Source organism: Sycon ciliatum, chromosome 11, assembly GCF_964019385.1.
Source record: "Sycon ciliatum chromosome 11, ocSycCili1.1, whole genome shotgun sequence".
Taxonomy (NCBI): domain Eukaryota; kingdom Metazoa; phylum Porifera; class Calcarea; order Leucosolenida; family Sycettidae; genus Sycon; species Sycon ciliatum.
In genome coordinates, this window is record NC_088653.1 from 18,455,730 (window position 1) to 18,477,001 (window position 21,272).

Consider the following 21,272-nt stretch of genomic DNA (forward strand, 5'->3'; position numbering starts at 1 on the left):
AGAGAGAGAGAGAGAGAGAGAGAGAGAGAGAGAGAGAGAGAGAGAGAGAGAGAGAGAAAGAGAGAGAGAGAGAGAGAGAGAGAGAGAGAGAGAGAGAGAGAGAGAGAGAAGAGAGAGAGAGAGAGAGAGTGAGAGAGAGAGAGTGAGTGAGAGAAAGAGAGAGAGAGAGCGGAGAGAGAGAGAGAGAGAGAGAGAGAGAGAGAGAGAGAGAGAGAGAGACAGAGTGAGACAAAGAGACAGAGAGACAGAGAGAGTGAGAGAGGGAGTGAGTGAGAGAAAGAGAGAGAGAGTGGGAGAGAGAGAGAGACAGAGTGAGGCAGAGAGACAGAAAGACAGAGAGAGAGAGAGAGAGAGACAGAGAGAGACAGAGAGAGAGGGAGGGAGAGAGAGACAGAGGGAGAGAGAGAAAGAGGGAGAGAGACAGAGAGACAGAGAGCGAGAGTGAGTGAGTGAGTGAGAGAGAGAGAGAGGAGAGAGAGAGGGAATGAGTGAGAGAGAGAGAAAAAGAAGTTTTGAGACCGCCCGAGATGCTTTGATCAGAATCGTCTAGCAGAGTACGTAGCACAGATTCTTCACCTTAGATTGTAACTAAAATTTGCAGAACTTACTCCATATTCTTAGATAGTCTCTGCGGGAATCCTCTCCCTCCGTGTTCTTGACAGTAATGCTGTATTGTCCGGTATCCTGGTAAGTTAAATTGCTGATATTCAACGCCAAGCCATCACTGGATATGTGTGCTCCACGGGGGAGGCTGTTTGGGATTTCCCAACGCGTCCAGACGACGGTCACCGGTGGATATGGAGTGTTGATAAGCCTAGCAGAAAACAGTGCACTTTCGCCTACTCTTCTGTGTAGGGATAGCTTTGCAGGCTGTAGTCTAGGGGGAGCTGAGACAAGACAGCAGACACAGTTGTAGTGAGTTAGTTGCATTAGCCCTTGGTGAGAATACGACCCACGTGCTTTGTAAGAATAAGACTGTCTTCCTTCGTTAGGCCGCGGTCTCACCAAGTTCAGCCGTTTTTGGCTTGCGCTGAAAGTGGCTTGCGACTAGGCAGCTGACAGTCACACCAAAACTGCACTGGCTGACGCGGGTTTTCCCGGGTTTTTCTTTATGTGGAGGATGACCCCTGTGCCCAGTATACGTGATTTGCATACACACTACGTCCTAATTTTGAATCTCCACGTGGGAAGAAACTACCTGACTACAACAAACGTCAACTCAAGTTCTTCAACTCCTCTTGCACTCTTGCACTTTAGCCAGAATTATTCAGCCACTTTCAGCTTTTCAGCGCTTCCAAAAGGGCTGCAAGCTGAAAGTGGCTGGTGCCCTGATTTTCAGCCATTTCCCTGGAAACCTCAGCCGAAAAAGCGCTTTTCTGGCTGAACGGCTGAATCGGGCTCGGTGTGTCCGCGGCCTAAGAATAAGACCCTCTTCCATTGTAAGAATAAGACCCTCTTCCATTGTAAGAATAAGACCCTCTTCCATTGTAAGAATAAGACCCTCTTCCTTTGTAAGAATAAGACCGTCTTCCTTTGTAAGAATAAGACCGTCTTCCTTTGCAAGAATAAGACCCTCTTCCATTGTAAGAATAAGACCGTCTTCCTTTGTAAGAATAAGACCCTCTTCCTTTGTAAGAATAAGACCGTCTTCCATTGTAAGAATAAGACACTCTGCTTTGACCCAAGAGTGCATGGCAAGGATGAATTTATCCGGTATCGCATCGCAGTTTGCTACGCAAAATCGATCTACTGCTACTCAAAAATCACAGTGACACGCAGAAAACTGCCATACATACATGGACAGGCTATCCATGCTTTTTGTAGCTTACGCCATAATTGAGATTTTGCATAGCAAAAACTGCTATGCAAAAACATGACAGTAAATTCCTCCCTGCATGCGGTTATGTTGTCTTGTTTGACAGAATAAGTGGACGTTTGGATACTCTTAGCGCAGTGATCCTGTCATGTCTTCTTGCTATTATTGTTGATGATAGTATGAACATAAGTACTGCATGTACACGTTTTCTATACTAAGCATGTATTATTAGTTGAACGACATACACCTGCCATCCTACATGTATGCAGCCGTGTACACCCCGAACAGAGGACCAGCTACGCCCCTGGCGCCCAATTGCAAAAAAACGACCACTGTATGAAGATGTGCTAGCAACCTTATTACGAACAACACCAGCAAACAGACAATACCCCGTGTACAATGGCTGGTAGCTATCCCCGCAGAATAATGACTCTCTTGAAACCCTTTGAAGCGCAAGGAAGACGGTATACTCGTCCCTAGTGATTTCCCAAGGACGAGTGTGCTCGTCCAAATGCGCAATTTGAACGCATTGAGCATAGATCACTGTACAAATCTCCGTATCTTCGTAGTTCTTTCTTTGTTTTTCACAAACGATAACCTTTCCAGCGGTGTGTCACTTGTGGCAGCGCGTTGCGAAATACACGAGCGGCGAAGATCGGACGCGGTTGCATACTTCCAAACTTGAATTTTTTTTGAAAATTTCCGAATAGGGCTCGCATGCGCACGGGGTTTCCCCCACTCATAGCAGAGCAGCCCATGCGCAGTGGATACCAAGATGACCACTTGAGCTTGAGCAGCACGAAGAACTTTGAATCGTTGCTTTGTGTAGAGTAAAAGTCAAGAACGGATGGGAATTGTTGCTGTGGGTGGCATATCTCGTTCAAGCGCAATAGAGCTGCGCTCAAGGGACTTGGAGGCGCTTCTGTTGCTTCTGCTTAGTGTCTAGTCTTTATCTTTGGATGGAGGAGGTCACATGCTTTTCAGGGAGCTAAAGATCATGAGACTCCATGGCTGGTGATTGAATTACAAAATTTTGAAATCGACCACCCGTTGTAAAGCATCGCTGTGCGAGTTCCTGAGAAATCAGAAAACCCAGCTGGGCTTCGAAGGGTAAAATAGTTTCTGAGATGGTGTATTTTCCAGACTAAAGTAAATACTGAAAATCAACAAATGCTGTAAGCCACAAATATTCGGCGCATATTCGTTTGCGGCTATTTTCCGCCTGATCATGTTTGGCCGAAAATTTGTTTTGCAAGGCTCAGTGTGACAGCGTATACAGGCGGCAACAGTACAGGCCGAAAATTTGATGCGGCCAAAATGGGCTTTAGCCCTGGGAGGGCGAAATTTGAAAGGGCCACAATTTGTCGACATACAATATTCAGCGCATTAGTTATATTTTCTTCCTTTAAACTTAATATTTTCTTCCTTTAAACTTAATATTTTCTTCCTTTAAAAATTGCACCCTATTGTACACGTATTGTACACTTATATTAAAATTTTATTCTTGGAGACCCCCTTGATTTAGGCTTCGGCCTTTGGGAAATCCCTCAAATAATAATAATAATAATTTGAAACTCGGATGTTGAGCCATAAATAAATGTAGAAAGGAAAAGGACATATGGATACGAGTTAAGAGTAACTCTCCATCACTGTAACTGGATACTACAGTCAGAAAGTGTAGTATCCAGTTACAGTGATGGAGAGTTACTCTTAACTCGTATCCATTATGTCCTTTTCCTTTCTACAATAATAATAATAAAAAAAGTTGCTGCCAAAATATTTTTGGCAAGGTTCAGTGTGCACTCACGCAGGATGAGTACAGGCCCAACAAATTTTAAATTTCGGCCTGTACTCCTGGCTGCCTTAAAAGGTGGCCAGCATGTGTTTTAGCCCTCGGAGGCTTGAAATTCGAGCGAACGGAAATTTTGTAGACTTGCACTGCGTTGGAAGCAGTAGTTGAGGCTCGGAATCGCAATTTCGCAACACAACACAGATTTTAAAACGCACACTCGTCGAAAAGTAGTGCAATGTATGAATCATGAACCACAATCACCACCACTGCATTCTCCCTTTGTAACGTGATGTGAACGACACGGCAATCTTTGAAGTATCCACCACGTTCATTATCTCCTAGGAAGCTGTGTTCACAGAACTTACCAAAGATGTTTAGCGTGAAGTTCACGTTATCCGAACCTCCAGTGTTATTCAAGCCGATCTTGTACTCCCCAGCGTCCGACTCGACCAAACTGCTGATGTTCAATGACAATCGGTCACTGGATACCTGCAGCCTGCCAGCACTGGTGATGTTGATTGGCAAGCCATTGTGCGTCCAGACAATCTCCGGCGGTGGATCGGGTGTGCCGAGGAGAGACACTGAAAACTGGGCACTGTCGGATACTCTCTGAGCCAGTGTGAGCGGTGAAGTCTCTTGCACCTCAGGAGCAGCTGAGGAGAGACAGTGGACACAGTGAAAAAAATAAAATGATGTCAATTTTTAAATACGCATAGAATCTGTGTGCAGCCCGCCATTTTGGAATGATGTCATCAACACGCGTCGAATCTTACCATGTGCAACACTCCCTTTTGGAATGCTGTCATCACGTTGAGTAGAATCTTACTGTTTGTAAAACACACTTTCGGAATGATGTCGTTAATACACGTAGAATCGTACTGTGTGGAACACACCCTTTTGGAATGACATCATCATTACACGTAGAAACTTACCGTGTGCAACACACCCTTTTGGAATGACATCATCATTACACGTAGAATCGTACTGTGTGGAACACACCCTTTTGGAATGACATCATCATTACACGTAGAAACTTACCGTGTGCAACACACCCTTTTGGAATGACATCATCATTACACGTAGAATCGTACTGTGTGGAACACACCCTTTTGGAATGACATCATCATTACACGTAGCAACTTACCGTGTGCAACACACCCTTTCAGAATTCTTTGTGTGCCCAGCTGACAATGATCAGACCAACAAAGTGATGTAAATCACTTTCCAACGGCATAACCCACAGCCCCACCCACAGCATCTCACCTTCTCATAAACTTATCTCTTATTGGCAATGGTGCCATTGTGAGAATAAAGAATTCAAATTCAACTTGACAAACTGACTTCAATACCATCCCACTCAGCCTCCGGCAAATCAACCCCAGACGAGATTTCACAACAAACATCCTAACCTCTCTTTGTCTCCTCAGTATGTACCTGTTCACATTGCTCAGCATATCGATAGTCCCATTGTGCCCTGCTCACATTGCTCAGCATATCTATGGTCCCATTGTGCCCTGCTCACATTGCTCAGCACATCTATAGCCCCAATGTGCACACTCTGTGTGATAAACTCTTCACTAGCATTGTTACTATTTTGGCACGCAGCTAAATTTTAATTTCTCTTTTTCCGATCCCCGTACCTGCATTTCTTCTTCTCTTATTGGCCACAGCCCAGCCTGAGAATAAAAGATTTCAAACCGACTGTTATATTGTGGTGCACGGCATGGCGTTGTGTTTGTTACTTCACTTCAACAAGCAAGTCGGTGCCAAGAGTACATAACCCCCAGGAGTATGCAACTGCCTGCACAACCGCTATACAGTGCTACGACGGCAGAACTTCACATCACGTGCCACTTTCGGGTTCAAAAGGTTCCGCTGGCAAACAGTGCAAGGTGACCCCAAGAGAGTTGAACCCAAAGCTGGGTTCCGCATACAGCCCTGTATCTATCATGCACAAGGTGGAAATAATGTGTACAGGTTCGTCACGTGATGTGAAGTTCTGCCGTTGCAGACCCCATACCTGGAGTTGCACACTCGAGCGATGTCACAGAGCACTGTGTGGAATTACCACCGCCCCGCATCTTTCTATCTTTTTATTTTAATTTTCTCCTAAGCTTTCTATTTCTTCATAAGCTGTTGATGGAGACTCCATCGATTTAGGCTAAGGCCTGTGAAGAATCCGTAAATACAAATACAAATGCGCTTGGGATTTACATGTATGTACACCGGGTGGTATCCACTCATCCCCATCGTTAGGCGCTGCATCTGCCGCTAGGGTTTACCGGGTGTTAGCGGCCGTCGTGAGTTCCCTTCGGGAACGGACACGATAATTTACTTTTTTTCTTTCTTTTTTTTACTCTGGTCGGTACTAATGCACTTGCCGTGGCCAGTGATCTATCTACTGTCAGCGTCACCCAGTTCGTCAACAGAATACAGTTGACTATCAAGCCGATAAGAGTCTCATCTGCTCCGTTGCTCACTCACAATACACGGGCAGCATGGGTTGAAGGTGGACGGTCGAACGATTTCGGCACTTTTGCCGAGTACACTCAAACGCCTCTTACCCGGACGCCTCAGATACGGGCACGTCTCTCTACCGGGCACCTTCAGTTTGAGTTCCCATGGCAAAATGCTTCGAATTTGGAGGGTTTGAACTTTTTTCGTACGCGCAAGTGCTTAATCGTCACTGCCAACCTGTGTAATCCACACGTTTTTATCAATGGATTCTTTTTGTAATCTGAACATGTGCAATACGTGCCAAATAAACTTCTTCAAAAAATGATATGATACATGGTAGAAGAGTTATCCTGAGATACGGGAATATCTGAGATACGGGCAGTGACCGCTCCCGAGGTGCCCGGATTGTATTGTATTGTATTGTATTGTATTTGTATTTATGGATTCTCCACAGGCCTTAGCCTAAATCGAGGGAGTCTCCGTCAACAGCTTATGAAGGGATATGAGACATTCGAGTGTAATTAAGAAACATGGTACACCCAGCAAACCCAGTGGCAGATGCAGCACCTATCGGTAAGGGCAAGGGGGTGAGTCTCACAACCACTGGTATACGTGCCGAGAAACCCCATTTTTTCCATGGAGCTATGAAGCCGAGACCTCTGGTCGGCTGAGCTTAATGGGCCCCACCACCACACTCCATTATTCACCCCAGTGTCTGGAGATATGTGGATTTTGTAAAAATAATTAGCCGCATCCATGTACCCCTTGGAGTAGCAGCAACCCAGCCTTGCCATTCGTTGTTCCATTATATGAGTTCAATTCTGTCGGATGAAAAATTCCGCAGTTTCAGTACTGCGTCCCGCCTGTTTGCAAACAATATGAACAACAACATCTAAGAAATATTCTGCAGATGGAACTTACCGATAACCGTTAGATTGAAGGTTATACTCTCCATTTCTCCACTGCTATTCAGAGTAATCTCGTATTGTCCACCGTCCAGGAGAACCAAACTGCTGATGTTCAATGACAAGTTGTCATCAGACAACAGCAGCCTGTCATCGCTGGTGGTGTTGATCGGCAAGCCGTTGTGCGTCCAGACAATTTGCGCTGGTGGATCGGGCGTGTCGTGTAGAGACACTGAAAACTGGACACGTTCGCCGCGCCCGCGCTGCTGGACGACTTCTGAGAGTGAGTGCACGTTGGGAGTAGCTGAAGAGAGACAACAACAAAAACATCATTAATTATCAGTTTAAAATTAATGTAGCTGCCAACGGCATGGTGTGCCGTGATGTGCTGTGATGTGCTGTGATGTGCTGTGTTGTGATGTGTTGTGTTGTGTGGGGTATGGTGTAGTAAGGTTATCGTATTGTCTGGTGTATAGTTTATTGAAAGTAAAAAGGACCAAGGAACTACAAGTTACACTATAATGGCCTCTAACACAACCAGTTACTAAACAATCAGCTCATGCGATAACATTGCACGACACTGACCGACGGTACTGACGTTCGACAACTAACTGGCTAACAGCTCTAGCACATCTTGGATGCACACTCTAACAGCCTGCCAACTTGGAAGGTTCTAAGTTATATGATAACATGAGAGGGGAACTTGTAGTTCCTTGGTCCTTATTCTTTTCAATAAATTTATCCTTGGCTCTCCATACGAGTCCATTCTTAAGGTGCATAATGTTCGTTGTTTTCCCTTTCTCAGCAAAACTAGAATGTGGTACCTTCTGTTTCTCAATCATGGACTTAGACAATCCCACTATGCCTGCCTGCTTGCCTGTCGGCATGGTAACCAGGGGCATCGGAACCGCTGCGGCAGGTGCAGTTTTGCTCGCGCCAATAATTTTGACCGGCGATTTTCGAAGCAATGAAATGTAGTCTATTTGGGCCCAATGTACACATTTTTTCCCAATGGGGAGCCCCTGGACCCCCGCCTTTTCAGAGTCGCACCGATGTAGAATACTTTCCGGTGCCCTTGGAAACAGACGAGGTAAATTAGGTAAGAGGAGCATGCACGTGACTCACCATTCTGTGCCCCAGCCGTATGAAACACAACGGCGGTGAGCAGCGAAAACAGCACACACTTCTCGAAGGCCGAGGCCATAGCCGCGTTAGCCGGCAAATTGCCGGCGACGCCTGCCAACAACACAGCACACCAATCACAACAGAAAATCCAACCACATACAGTAAAACCTGTAACTAAAGACCACCGTGACTAGCGACCAGCCTGGTCCTACAGTAAAACCTGTAACTAAAGACCACCGTGACTAGCGACCAGCCTGGTACTACAGTAAACCTGTAACTAAAGACCACCGTGACTAGCGACCAGCCTGGTACTACAGTAAAACCTGTAACTAAAGACCACCGTGACTAGCGACCAGCCTGGTACTACAGTAAAACCTGTAACTAAAGACCACCGTGACTAGCGACCAGCCTGGTACTACAGTAAAACCTGTAACTAAAGACCACCGTGACTAGCGACCAGCCTGGTACTACAGTAAAACCTGTAACTAAAGACCACCGTGACTAGCGACCAGCCTGGTACTACAGTAAAACCTGTAACTAAAGACCACCGTGACTAGCGACCAGCCTGGTACTACAGTAAAACCTGTAACTAAAGACCACCGTGACTAGCGACCAGCCGGGTACTACAGTAAAACCTGTAACTAAAGACCACCGTGACTAGCGACCAGCCTGGTGCTACAGTAAAACCTGTAACTAAAGACCACCGTGACTAGCGACCAGCCTGGTACTACAGTAAAACCTGTAACTAAAGACCACCGTGACTAGCGACCAGCCTGGTACTACCGACCACTTCGCCAGGCACGGACGGTCTCACGTTCAAAATGCACTGTGACTAGCGACTACCTGCTGAACGCGACCAGCGACCGCCTTTTCTTGTCCCAAAGACGATTTTTGACCCGTAACTAGTGACAGCGATGTAAGAAATCAAATGTTGCTCGAAGCTGCTTCTTGGAATTTTGCTGATTTTCAATGGTCCTGAAAGGAACCTTTCGGTACTACAGCTGAACAAATGAAAGCAGGCCATTTTGACTGTGGAGTCGGTGTGGACTGCACTACACCTGTCAGAATTTCAAGCGCTGTCAAGAATAAACATGATAGGAAACGTCTTGGAGAGCGCATCGAAAGCGCTCTCTGCTCGATGTTACTACTCAGAGGAGAAACGAAGACTGAGCGGCTCTGTCACCCCAGTCATACAAACGAATCGACAATGGCGTCAAGGAATCCAGAAACAAAGCAGCACCGTAAGGTCTTGATGCTGAAGGACCGCGTTCAAACAATCGAGAAGTCACCACAAGGATAGTCGATACGATTGATCGCATGAACAAATTTGAAGCCCAGCGCAAAACAAAATTTCCACAGGGAACATTTGACTCCTGGTTTCAGAAGTAGCAGCTGAAGTTGATGTCTGCAAAAAAATTAATCTTCTCTCTCTCTCTCTTTTGTCTCTCTCCATCTCTCCGTCTTTCTCTCCAAGTGTTGTTTGACCTGAATTAAGAATGGCATTGCGCAAGTCCTGAGCAATATTATTAGCTGCATTTTGAAATACATGTACATATCATATAATGGGATCCATATATGGTCGCACGGTGCAAACCTCTAACTAAAGACCACCTGCTACTAAAGACCGCTTTTGCTGGCACCAAGGGGTGGTCGGTAGTCACAGGTTTTACTGTAGCTGAAATACAGATCACTCACCTTTGATCTCTCTTATGTTCCCTCTTTCTCTCTCATTACCTCCATCACTCTGTGTATGTGTGTGTGTGTGTGTGCGTGTGTGTGTGTAGCTCTCTCTCTCTCTCTCTCTCTCTCTCTCTCTCTCTCTCTCTCTCTCTCTCTCCCCCCCTCTCTCTCTCTCTCTCTCTCTCTCTCTCTCTCTCTCTCTCTCTCTCTCTCTCTCTCTCTTTCTCTCTCTCTGTATGTATCTCTGTATCTCTGTATCTCTCTCTCTCTCTCTCCCTCCCTCTCTCCTATTATTAGAGAGTTTGCTCACTATGAAGGTTTGTTGCATGGGACCCTCCTGTTCACAGTCACAATAATTGAATTACTGTTGTTGCTGCTAATGATTATACTTGGGCAATCCAACCGATTATTGTCCCCTCACTCACAGGGTGCCCAAGGATTTCAGTGCAAATATGAAGAAATAAAACTGATCGATACACGAGTGAGCAGATTCAGGCACCATATTCTACGGAATCAGCATCAGCATCACCAATAGCACTAGTTGCACACTCTTAGACCAGCTGGGAGTCATTAGTTCCACTGCTGTCTTTAACCTTACTCTTTTCTCTAGGGGTCAAACGGGTGTACCTTTAACTAACGAACAGGTAATTTTCTTACCGGGCGGGTTAACGGGTACCCCTTAGCAGCCATGTTTAAGCAATTTTCAAATAAATTAAGATTTTAAGTCATCTGTTCTCGGTTTGCATTTGGATATCATATAATCATTGTGATTCGCAAATCGATTGGTGTCTGATAGTCACAGGAGTAGATCTACTAGGTGCGACAATGCAACAACAATGCAGACGTTCAGTGTGGAGTTGTAAATAATTGACTCCCGCCTGGAATACACGGTCCCAGCAGTGTTGCTCCGCACTGACTGGTTCATCAAAATCCAAGCGGGTACCGTTTTACTGATGGTACCCGAGATTAACGGCCGGGTACCCGGTACACACCTTTGACCCCTACTTTTCTCCCTTATATTTGTGTGCCTGTAGTCTGTCTCATGTAATAAGGCAACAAACTCTGCCTGCTTGTTCTTCGACATTTGATAAACTAATCCCAGTGGCGTCGCACACGGTACGGTCACTACGGTAATGACCGTACCACTATTTGCCCCAAGTACCCTGTGAATCAATAAAACGCACGGATTTGGGCTCTAAATTTCCAAATTTTTCGGCTCAGCCATCCCTCCCCCACGAGTAAATTGTACTTCAGATGGCTGACCGTACTACACTAAACTACCTTCCGACGCCCCTGTATCCACTCCAGTTCAAGTTCTAAAGCGGAGGCTTGTCTCATCAGTGTTCAGCTTCTTAGCTAGCTTTCACGGTAGAACATAATTATGGTTTTAGGTCAACGTGAAGGTAAGCAGTTACGGGAGTACGAAAGGCATCCATACCTTGATATAGCTGGCCAACACCTGTCAGCACTCGACGATATTAGAAAGCCCCAGAATCCACTCGTCGTCCGTCCAATCCAGCCAGATACGATGGGTAATCCACTTCGCAATTGTCTAAACTACTTCTTTAGAACACGTTCACTTTGAAGTTTCCTTGTTATGTCCATTCAAGCTACAAATTCGTTCGCCTTGCTTGCCTAGCACTGAAAAATTCCCAATCGCGTGAAATCTTGGACGCGGAGTACTAGTTATCACCGGCTGATGATTTCGGTATAAATTTGAGCATAACTGCGCCCTTCTGGAAAAATCCATCGCCGAGAATATTTCGGCATAAGTACTCGTACTGCTTAAAGCGGACAAGATTACCCATTTAGCTCCACGTTGCTCTTCAGGAAGTCAAGGGGGACTTTCCGGGCATGCTCGGCAACTCTTGCGAACCAAAGACTTTGGTTTGAAAGTGCATACACAGGAACAGGGTCCCGATTGGGCCTCACATGGGCGCCATTTGGAGCCCCGAATTGTCCTCGCTTCTACCGAGGACTTTTATCAAGAGTACGGTTATGTACTCTTGCTTTTATGCTACGTTTTCTGGTGCTTATCGTACTCCAGAAGCCTCCTGATTGGCGTTGAAGAAATAGAAGCAGGGCTTCTTATCGCGTGAGTACGGTTTTCTCACATTAACAGAATGATTACAGTTACCGGTACGGACCAAGTTGTCGGATTTCAGTGATTTGTCGTGCGAAACTAGCAAGAGTACTTCGGAGGGGATGAGAAGAGATAGCAGCTGGACCCATATGGAAGTAAAAATAAAATGCAACAAACATCTCTTTTGCGAAGGCGGATTTGTCCCATGGTACAGTGCGAAACCCCTGATTGAGCTCCGAAATGCCTGGTGAATCTACGGCGCAGCGCCAGTACTCCGTTGGACACAGGACCATGGGATCATTCCCCGTCCCATTGCACAAGACAATCCAGTCGCTTTCGCTTTGTTCTACGTGATCTGGTGATAGAACAGGGCCGGGTATTGTAGCATGTAGGGGCGTCGCACACGGTACGGTCACTACGGTATTGACCGTATCACTTTTTGCCCCAGGTACGAGTGAATCAACCAAATACTAGTACAGTACGTAAATAGTGGATATATTAACGTGCCCCTTAGATTTTCGATAATTTATCACTATATCCGGTGCATCACTATAGCCGATTTGCATGTACATGTATGACTGACACATGGCACATGACTGTGCATGAAATGATGCGTACATGCTGGAAAAAGCATAAAAAGCAGCCATGTGTCCGTGTGGCTGCTTACAGCATACAGGGAAGAATTTTCTCTCAATCATGTCTGCTGCCAGATGCATCCAGGCAACATTGGATATTGGAAGAACACTACTTTATTATTATTTATTGCAACATCTCAAGACTCGGCGGAAACACCGGCCAATATTACGAGAGTGGGTGATTGCCAACCACGGCGATAAATAGAAAGAAGGGGAGGGAAAAAGAAAGAGTAGCAAAACGAACAGCAACAACAACTCCGTAAAGAAAGATAATGTCAAATAAAAACAGTGAAAAACACAGAGACGCAAAGGACATGTGGATAATGAGCTATGCATGTCGTAGTAAATAAGGGGCGGTACGGATCTTAAACAGGCGGAGTGAGGTCAGGTCCTTAACTTCTCTGGGTAGAGTGAGCCAAACAGAATAAGCAATAAAGAGAGGGGAGCGCAAAAGAGTGGATGAGTTACACTTAGGGAGTAAGAGTGAGTTTCTAGTTCTTAGAGAAGAGAACCAATTAAAACACATGAGATGAGGTGGGCACAACTCAAGCTTAATAGAATGGACAAGAGAAGCCAGGTGTGCACTGCGTCCATGTGATAACGGGGTTGTGTGAGCGATTTTATAAAGGGCGGATGATGAGAGCATGCGGGGTTGACGGAGGAGAATTTTAAGGATTTTCTTGTGATGTATTTCAAGCTTTGCAGCAGCGGAAGAGGATAACCCAACCCAAGACGTATCTGCATAATGAAATATTGGGCGAAGGTAGGCGAAATAAAAAAAGAAGCTTGCAAGAAAGTGGGAGGTAGGAGCAGTGGGGGGAGAGAATTCCTAAGGATTTACTTGATTTTTTACAGATATATTCGATGTGAGGTACCCAAGAGAGTGCAGAGTCAATCACAATGCCAAGGTGTTTGTGAGAAGACACTATGTCAATTGGATTTGGAAAGTTGGCATGGATGAGGGTTGTGAACTCCGGCTGGGGCGGGAAGAGCATGATCTTTGTTTTTGATAGATTTGGGGACAACCTCCAGGACGACATCCAGGAAAGAACTTCCTGAATGCCAGCACGCAAGTTGTTTTTCAGGCCAGTGAGGGAAGCTGATGAGGTGAGAAGGGTCGTGTCGTCAGCAAACAGAGACGTTCCAGGGAAGACTGCAGGTAAGTCGTTTACGTAAATTATAAATAGTAGGGGACCAAGAATTGATCCTTGAGGAACGCCCGACAATACTGGCTCTGCAGCCGAGGATGTGCCAAGCACAGTTACGTACTGATAACGCCCAGAGAGATAAGATTTCAGCCAGGAGAGTGGCTGTTTGCGTACCCTGAATGCATGCTCGAGCTTTGCCAAAAGTCCTCGATGCCAGACGGTATCAAAAGCCTTGGCCAAGTCAAAGAAGCAAATGCCAGCAAGCGCTCTGTTATCCCTATGCTGGCACACCTGCTGCACGATGCGGGTCAGTTGAAGAGAGGTGGAGTCGCCTTTACGAAACCCAGATTGTGCGGGACTCAGAAACGGCGAAACATGTCTGTATAAGTGGTCATAAAAGATGCGTTCACATACTTTGGACACGCAGGGAAGAAGAGAGATAGGGCGGTAGTTTGCAGGTTCGTGGCGGGAACCTTTCTTGAATACAGGTATGACTTTCGCTGTTTTCCATGCGGAAGGGAATATGCCCGTGGTAAATGACATGTTGAAAATATGGCACAAAGGGAATGCTATGGATGGTGCCAGGGCCTTGAGGACCCGGTTGGGGATGCCGTCAGGACCAGACGCCTTGCACGTCGGAAGCTTCTTCAGATGACGCCGGACAGTGGCAGTTGTGGTGATGACGGACGTGAAACAAGCTGAGGGCTCCGAGGGGGTGAGAATAGGGGGAATAGAGAGCAACGGGTCATCTGGCCGAGTCACAGAGGCAAACTGGGCGTTTAATGCCGTAGCTTTGGCCAAAGGGTCAGCCGCCTGCTGAGTCCCTGTTGTGAGTGACGGAATTTCCCGTGATACGTTTCGAATTCTTGCTTGTCTCACAAACTGGTGAAGCGATGGACGGTGTCTACCCTGCAAAGTAGTTTTCATTGAGCGGATATAAGCTCTGTACTTTGTCCGCGTCAGGGTTTTCACTATATTTCGCTGCTGTTGGTATGCTTGTTTGTTTTGTTGTGTTGGGTACTTCCTAAAAATGCTATAGAGATCATATTTCCACTTGATTGCTGTGCGGAGATGGGCATCAACCCAGGGTGGCTGACTGGACCGTGGGCAGCGGTGAGAATACGGCTGCTTTCCGAATGGCCAGAGGTGCTTCTCAAGGGCACTGTTGAGAATGGAAGAAAAGTGTGAAAGCGCATCATCGACGTTGCTGGCACGCAGGTGCCAGCTCCAGTCAATATCAGAGAGCTCTGCATTCACACTATCCCAGACGGAAGATGGCACGGATTTAAAGTCATATTCCGGCTTTGCAGGAACATTGCTGAAGTGGCTTTGGGGTGCAGCAGCGGGATGTCCGCTTGCAGCACTTGTTTTGTGATCATCACTCTTGATCATTATTATGCGATATTTTCCTGTGCATTTGATATGGTTTGCTTCCTGAAGCCCATCACAATAAGCGATATATCGGTATAGCCGATAATAGTGTGTATAGTATTCGCTCGAGAACCAAGTACAGGTCTACTCTCCACATTATAACTTAATCTCTGGGACCACGCGAAAATTATGTTATATAGAGAGTTATGTTACGTAGAAAACCTTGTGTAAAATACAAGATGTACCTCAAAATGAAGGGTATTACAAGGCGGGTTTAACCGTGCAAACATATACACACTGTACCTCCATCGACATCAGATACCATCAATGCCGCAGAATATATGCACATAGGACTAAACTGGCTAGCTACGGCTACAGCCTACAGCTTGATTGAACCGCGCACGTGAATCTACGTTGTATCGAGAGTGCGCACGTCTGGGTCCGGGGACCGGGACCGCGCCATAGGGTGCATTATGCCGAGGTTTACGTGATGTAGGACTAAACTGGCCTAAATTGCCTATAGTAGTTGTAGCTCCAGCTACCGCTTGATCCGTACCGTTCACGTGAATTTATGTTGTATCGAGAGTGCGCGCGTTGGGGACCGCGCCATACCGTGTGTTATGTCGAGGTTTATGTTATGTAGGATTATGTTGTGTAGAACAAAATTTGTATGGAAGTGATGCTGTTTCGGCGCGGGATTTGATTTTTTACATACTAGCGAGGTTTATGTACAAGTGAGAGTTGTTATATCGAGAACAGACCTGTACATGTACTCGTAGATCAGGCAGCAACATCTGTTCCGTATTCACTAAACTGTTGACTTGACTATTTCCTTGCTACTAGTAGTTTAGTTAGAGTGTCCTGGTCCGTTCAAGTCCGTAAGTCGTTGGTCTACTGTTATGTGTGAACCCAATCTTGTCTCTCTCGGACAAGTAATACTTCCCCAGCTCGGCTTGAGGTTCGCTGAGGCCATCATGAATTACGCTCAATGACTGCATCGTAAAGGCTAGTATAGTAGGTACACGGGGTGACAATCAAATTGAGCAGCAGAACTCTTTAGTTTACTCCAAAGATAATTGGTGCAAGAGTACGGATGTGACTATTGCATGCGGACTACAAACACGAGATAACCTGGAAATCCCAGCTGGGTTTGTAGTACGAAAGCTGGTAAGAGTGAACCCGTGTACGAGTACGAGTATGCGTGTGTCGCTTTTGGCAGCAGATTTTTTTATTCATTCAACTTACTTTTGGCAGCAGCTAGCAGATCTCGAGCATGGTTAACCATGTTAGAGGGGAACTACACCCAAAAATCAAAACTCCATGGTCCGTAGAGTTTTGGACGCTGAGTCGAATGGTGAAGGTCCCACTTCGATCCCACCAAGCGTTCCTGAGATATCTTCGGTTTAAATTGTACTTTCGGGGGACGCGCCATGACGTCATGCGGCCGCGACACACCCCCAACACGCCCTTCTACGTCATTGAGACATGCATGCCTGGGCCAAGCTCAGAAGTACAGGTATTTTGGTATGTGAAAGGACTACAGTCCATTTCAAAACTATAGACGCGTAGATCTACCTAGGCAAAAACCGTTATGCCAGCATCTATACCACATAAAATCTGTGATCACTTTGTGCATAAATTTTTCCAAATTGGGCGTCTGTTATCCAATCCTTTAGAAACTATTATGAGAGTAATTGTGGAGCGATCCTGAGCAATATTCCGAAAACTATTCTCAAAAAGTTCCAGCCAAATTTGAAATATTTAAAAAACCCTACGCGTCTATAGTTTTGAAATGCACTGTAGTTCCGACAAAGACGTCCTCACGATCACCATGAGCGATTCCGACGTATTAGACGAGCTTGAAAGCTCAGAGCCTGAGCTGAAAATGTTTGGCTTCGGGTATGAGCCGAAATTTTCAGGAAAGGATATGGCAGCGCAAGCGGTGGCTTCCATTCGGGCTGTAAATGGGGATGAAGCAGAAATTACTGCAATTGGAGAAGTCGCTCTCCATCAGCAACATCTGGCAACCGGTTGGCTGGGCTATTTCGAAATGAAGCGGCAGCCAAAGCAGCTCAGACAAGCCTGACAATCCGTAAGTGTTTTCACAGTATAGTCCTACGTAATGCTCACAAATCGAATCGTTCTCTTCATATCGTAAATTGTGTGAAATTTTGTATTCGCACAGTACTCAGATCAATAGTCTCCTCACTCGTACTCCTGTACATGGAGTTTGCTGCGTAACATGGCTAGCATTATCTCCGTGCAAGTCGTGCAATGTGTATCGGTTCACTTGTGCTTTATCTCACATAAGTGGACTGCACTCAATTCGTATTGTGGCGAAATACATTCTCACCTTTTGCATTATCACTTAGTCTTTACAGAATGCTGAGACGTTCTCTTGTATTTCACGTAGCTGTGTACCAACAATTACGCTGTGCACTCTAGCAGCAGCAGCAGCACAGTAGCATATTGAGTGCGTTTTGCCCTACTGTGGTGTCTCATGACTGCATTACCGGAACAGCTCTGTCCTTGATTATCATTCTAAAAATTAAATGCGTGCACATATCCGCCTGCGCCCCACACACACGCACGCACATGTGCTCACCTTGGTGGGCACATAGTATAGTAGTCACACATGCTCACGCACGCAGACACGCAATTTCACAAGCGCGTGCGCACACGAGTGCATAAGCATACAAGTGCCTGTGCACATGCTCGTGCACGCACACATGCGCGCACTCATGCACTTGGTTGCATACCCACACATCCCTCAGGATCACTAACGGCAATGCATCTACTACTTGTCATTCCATGTCCCTCCCGCAAATGGGGAGAGAATGACATAAAGGAGAACACAGAATAGATGACGTGAATATCTTTGGAATGTTATATTACATTACACAAAAGCACACGCATGTGCGCGCACACACACACACTCACGCAAGTGCGCGCACACACTCACGCGCATGCGCGCGCACACACTCAGTGTCACGCGCGTGCGCGCGCACACACACACTCACGCGCGTGCACCCACACACACAATAATAATAATGTCTGTCTCTCACGCGCGTGCGCGCAAACACACTCACGTGCGCGGACGGGCGCTTGCACGCACACACTCACGCTCGTGCGCGCACACTCACGCGCGTGCGCGCGCACACACACACTCACGCGCTTGCACGCATACACATAATAATAATAATAATAATGTCTGGCTCTCATCTGCATCCATACTGAGAAAACCCAACAAGTTCCCGAATAGGTGTACACCGTTGCCAGTATGTGGATTATCTTCTCTCCTTGAACTGCGGGTCATTGCGTGATGTAGCTTATCAGCAGTACATACTGTGTGTTCATACAGGGAAAAAAACATGCCAGCTAGAGGCGCTGGCGCTGCAAACAGTCCTTCCTATAACCTTGGGGCGGTGGCAGTGGTCGTAGCTCAACAGTGAGTCACTTCGACCGATGGTACAGCCGCTCTTGATCTTCTTCCTGTAAAATCAAGAACAGCAATCGCAGACAGGTTCATCGATCGCACGCAGTATAGCCTAGGGAAACAGGAGATCTACTGCCGTCCACCTGATCAGGCCGGTTTCGGAAAGCTTCACATTTCGTAGTGATGTAGTCCAAAACAATTCTACAAATGCTTTGGAAAAGAAAGAACTACATACAGTAGCTAGTGTTTTTGAAATATTGCACTCACCTCCGCTTTTCGACTGACACTTCACAGTGTGGCGTGCGAAAAAGGACGCACCACAGTTTCATCCACCAGCGTCCGCATCGGATGAGTGCATAATATTCCTCCTGAACTGAATCCTCCTCTGCCAAATGGCTGGAACACACGCGAAGGATTTACATTGTAGTCCCTAAATTGTCAAGCAAATAATTATGTCGCTTGATAGCTGCTATGGTGCACTGCTCGGCCTGTGCCAAGCACAATCCTTCAGAAATTGGTGCAGGTTCATCCCAGGGGGGTTACCAGTAAGATTATAGTAGCCAACAACACAGCCAGAAGCCATGATGACACAAATACCCTCTTCTTCCATGGACAAACAGAAAGAAGATGCGAAATCCCAGTGTTTCTGGATCTGGCCAAAGGATCACGAGTACTCGTTTTTTGGCAATTGAGTGTGCAATGAAAAAGTTTGTCCGGAAGATAACCACCCCCAGTAACGCTGGCCGTGAAAAGGGTGGCTCTTCACGCAGCTCATGTAGTAGTGATGTTTCCGGGGAACCATCTGACTCGACGCCGAGGGCGAAGCCCACCAAACGAAAGCCTGAGAGCCCAAGCGAGAGCTTGTGCCCAAGCACTGAGAGCATTGACCGGCCCGTGTCAGGGACACGCAAGGCAGCCTGCAAGTCGGGCGCTACACTGGACCAAACCAGCGACAGTCCCAGTGCTAGTGACAGCCAAGTAGTCGTGAGCCAAATGAAGGTAATGCTGGACAGTTTCCAGGCGCAGCTCCGGACCGAGCTGAAGTCTCTTGTAAAAGACACTTTGGCCGGTCTACTGAAGAAATTTGATGACCTTCACACGACAGTCAGCGAGCAGCGCCTTGACATCAACCGCCTGTCAGCGGAGAATCGTCGGCTCAGGACAGCTGTCGACAAATGTTTCGAGGATGTATTGAAAGTGGAGAACGGCGCCAAGACCGCCATTGCAGAGGTAAAGGAGACGTTCGCCACCATCACTGCCCGCCATCCTGTCGCCACAGCCACCTGCCAAAATCTGGTGGACACGCCCATACAAGGCACACCAGAAGCGACACTCCGTGACCTTGTGGCGGAAGCTACCGACAAGTGCAGCAGGGTTCACAATGTTGTGTTACGCGGCCTGACAGAGAGCAGCTCGGAGAACCTCCCGGCCATAATTGGAAGCCTCGCGCCAAACATAGCGCTGAGTGAGATCAAGTCTGCTACCCGCCTAGGCCAGCAACCGCGCCGTGACACTGTCAACACAGCTAGTACAAGTGCTACAGCCAGTACTACAGGCCAGCACCCTGGCGTGAGACCGGCTCGCCTTGTACATGTTGTCCTGACGCCTCAAGCCAAGTCTCAGCTCATGCAACATAAAACGAAAGCTACTTACCGCGGTGAGAAAGTCTACATCCAGCATGACCTGACCCGTCAAGAGCAACAACGGCGGAGAGCACTTGTCCCTAAGCTCCGAGCTCTTAGGGACAAGGGAGTTCAGTGCCACCTGCCCCGAGATGTAATCATGCACAGCGGAAAACCTCTATCCACGGAGGACATTGCCCGTATACTCAATACTTCACAATAGGACTCAGCCCGGGCATCCCCAGCAACGCCAATAATAACCTCAAAGCTAAGTATTGCTCATATCAATGTATGTAGTCTTTTTCACAAGTTAAATGAAGTTCATTACCTAATGCATCACCACAAAGTAGATATTCTAGCCATAACGGAGACTTGGTTGACCAACACTGTGCCTAACAACTCTGTACACCTCCGTGGATATAGCATTTACCGGCGAGACCGGCAAGACAAGACTGGGGGAGGTGTATGCATTTATGTCCGTGATGGACTGCAGCACAATAGAATACAGATCACGAATGATATAGAAGCAGTGTCGATACATGTACGTCTTCAAGAAATCACACTAAACATTATTGCTGCATACAGGTCGCCGTCCACGCCTGTCATATTCTGGCAGAAACTGACTGATACAGTGGACAACATCTCAGGATCCACAGCAGCAAAATCGCACACGATAGTCGTCGGTGATTTCAATGTCAATGTTCAGAACCACAATCACCCACACTACACCCACCTCCAAACTTTCTGCAGCGATAACAGTTTACGAAATGTGGTACTCGCCCCCACGAGGCTGCCGAGCAACTCCACCATTGATCTCGCATTAGTACCTAACCTGCTTGCTCAGTTGCCAAACTCACAGCCGCGTGGAAACAATGTCAATTCCATCACATGCTCCGTTCAACCATGCGACGTATCTGACCACCAACTTGTCATTCTCGAGCTATCTACCATGCTACAAACATTCAAAAAGAAGAACGAATTACTATTCGTAAGCCTCCACTTCGAGCGATAAACATTCAACAATTCCAAGACGACATTAGCTCCCGTTTGACTGCTCTCCATAATAACAACACTTTGCCATCTGAGATTACTCTAAACGAGCACATTTCCCTATTCCAAACCTCAATAGCTGACACCCTTGACAAGCATTGTCCGACCACGACCATCACCACGTCACCACGATACAAACCTTCTCCTTGGGT

General features: G+C 46.7%; 1 protein-coding gene across 1 annotated transcript in view; it reads right to left on the reverse strand.

Moving 5' to 3' along the window:
• The window catches only part of LOC135827157 (hemicentin-2-like), a gene marked incomplete in the record, with an annotated part of 33,540 nt that extends 17,243 nt beyond the window's left edge, over positions 1-16,297 (reverse strand). Inside the window, 4 exon segments of the mRNA XM_065339684.1 lie at positions 3,999-4,261; positions 6,987-7,274; positions 8,096-8,206; positions 16,258-16,297. Of these exon segments, the coding sequence (XP_065195756.1) occupies positions 3,999-4,261; positions 6,987-7,274; positions 8,096-8,206; positions 16,258-16,297 (702 nt within the window).
• Positions 16,298-21,272: the final 4,975 nt, after the last annotated feature.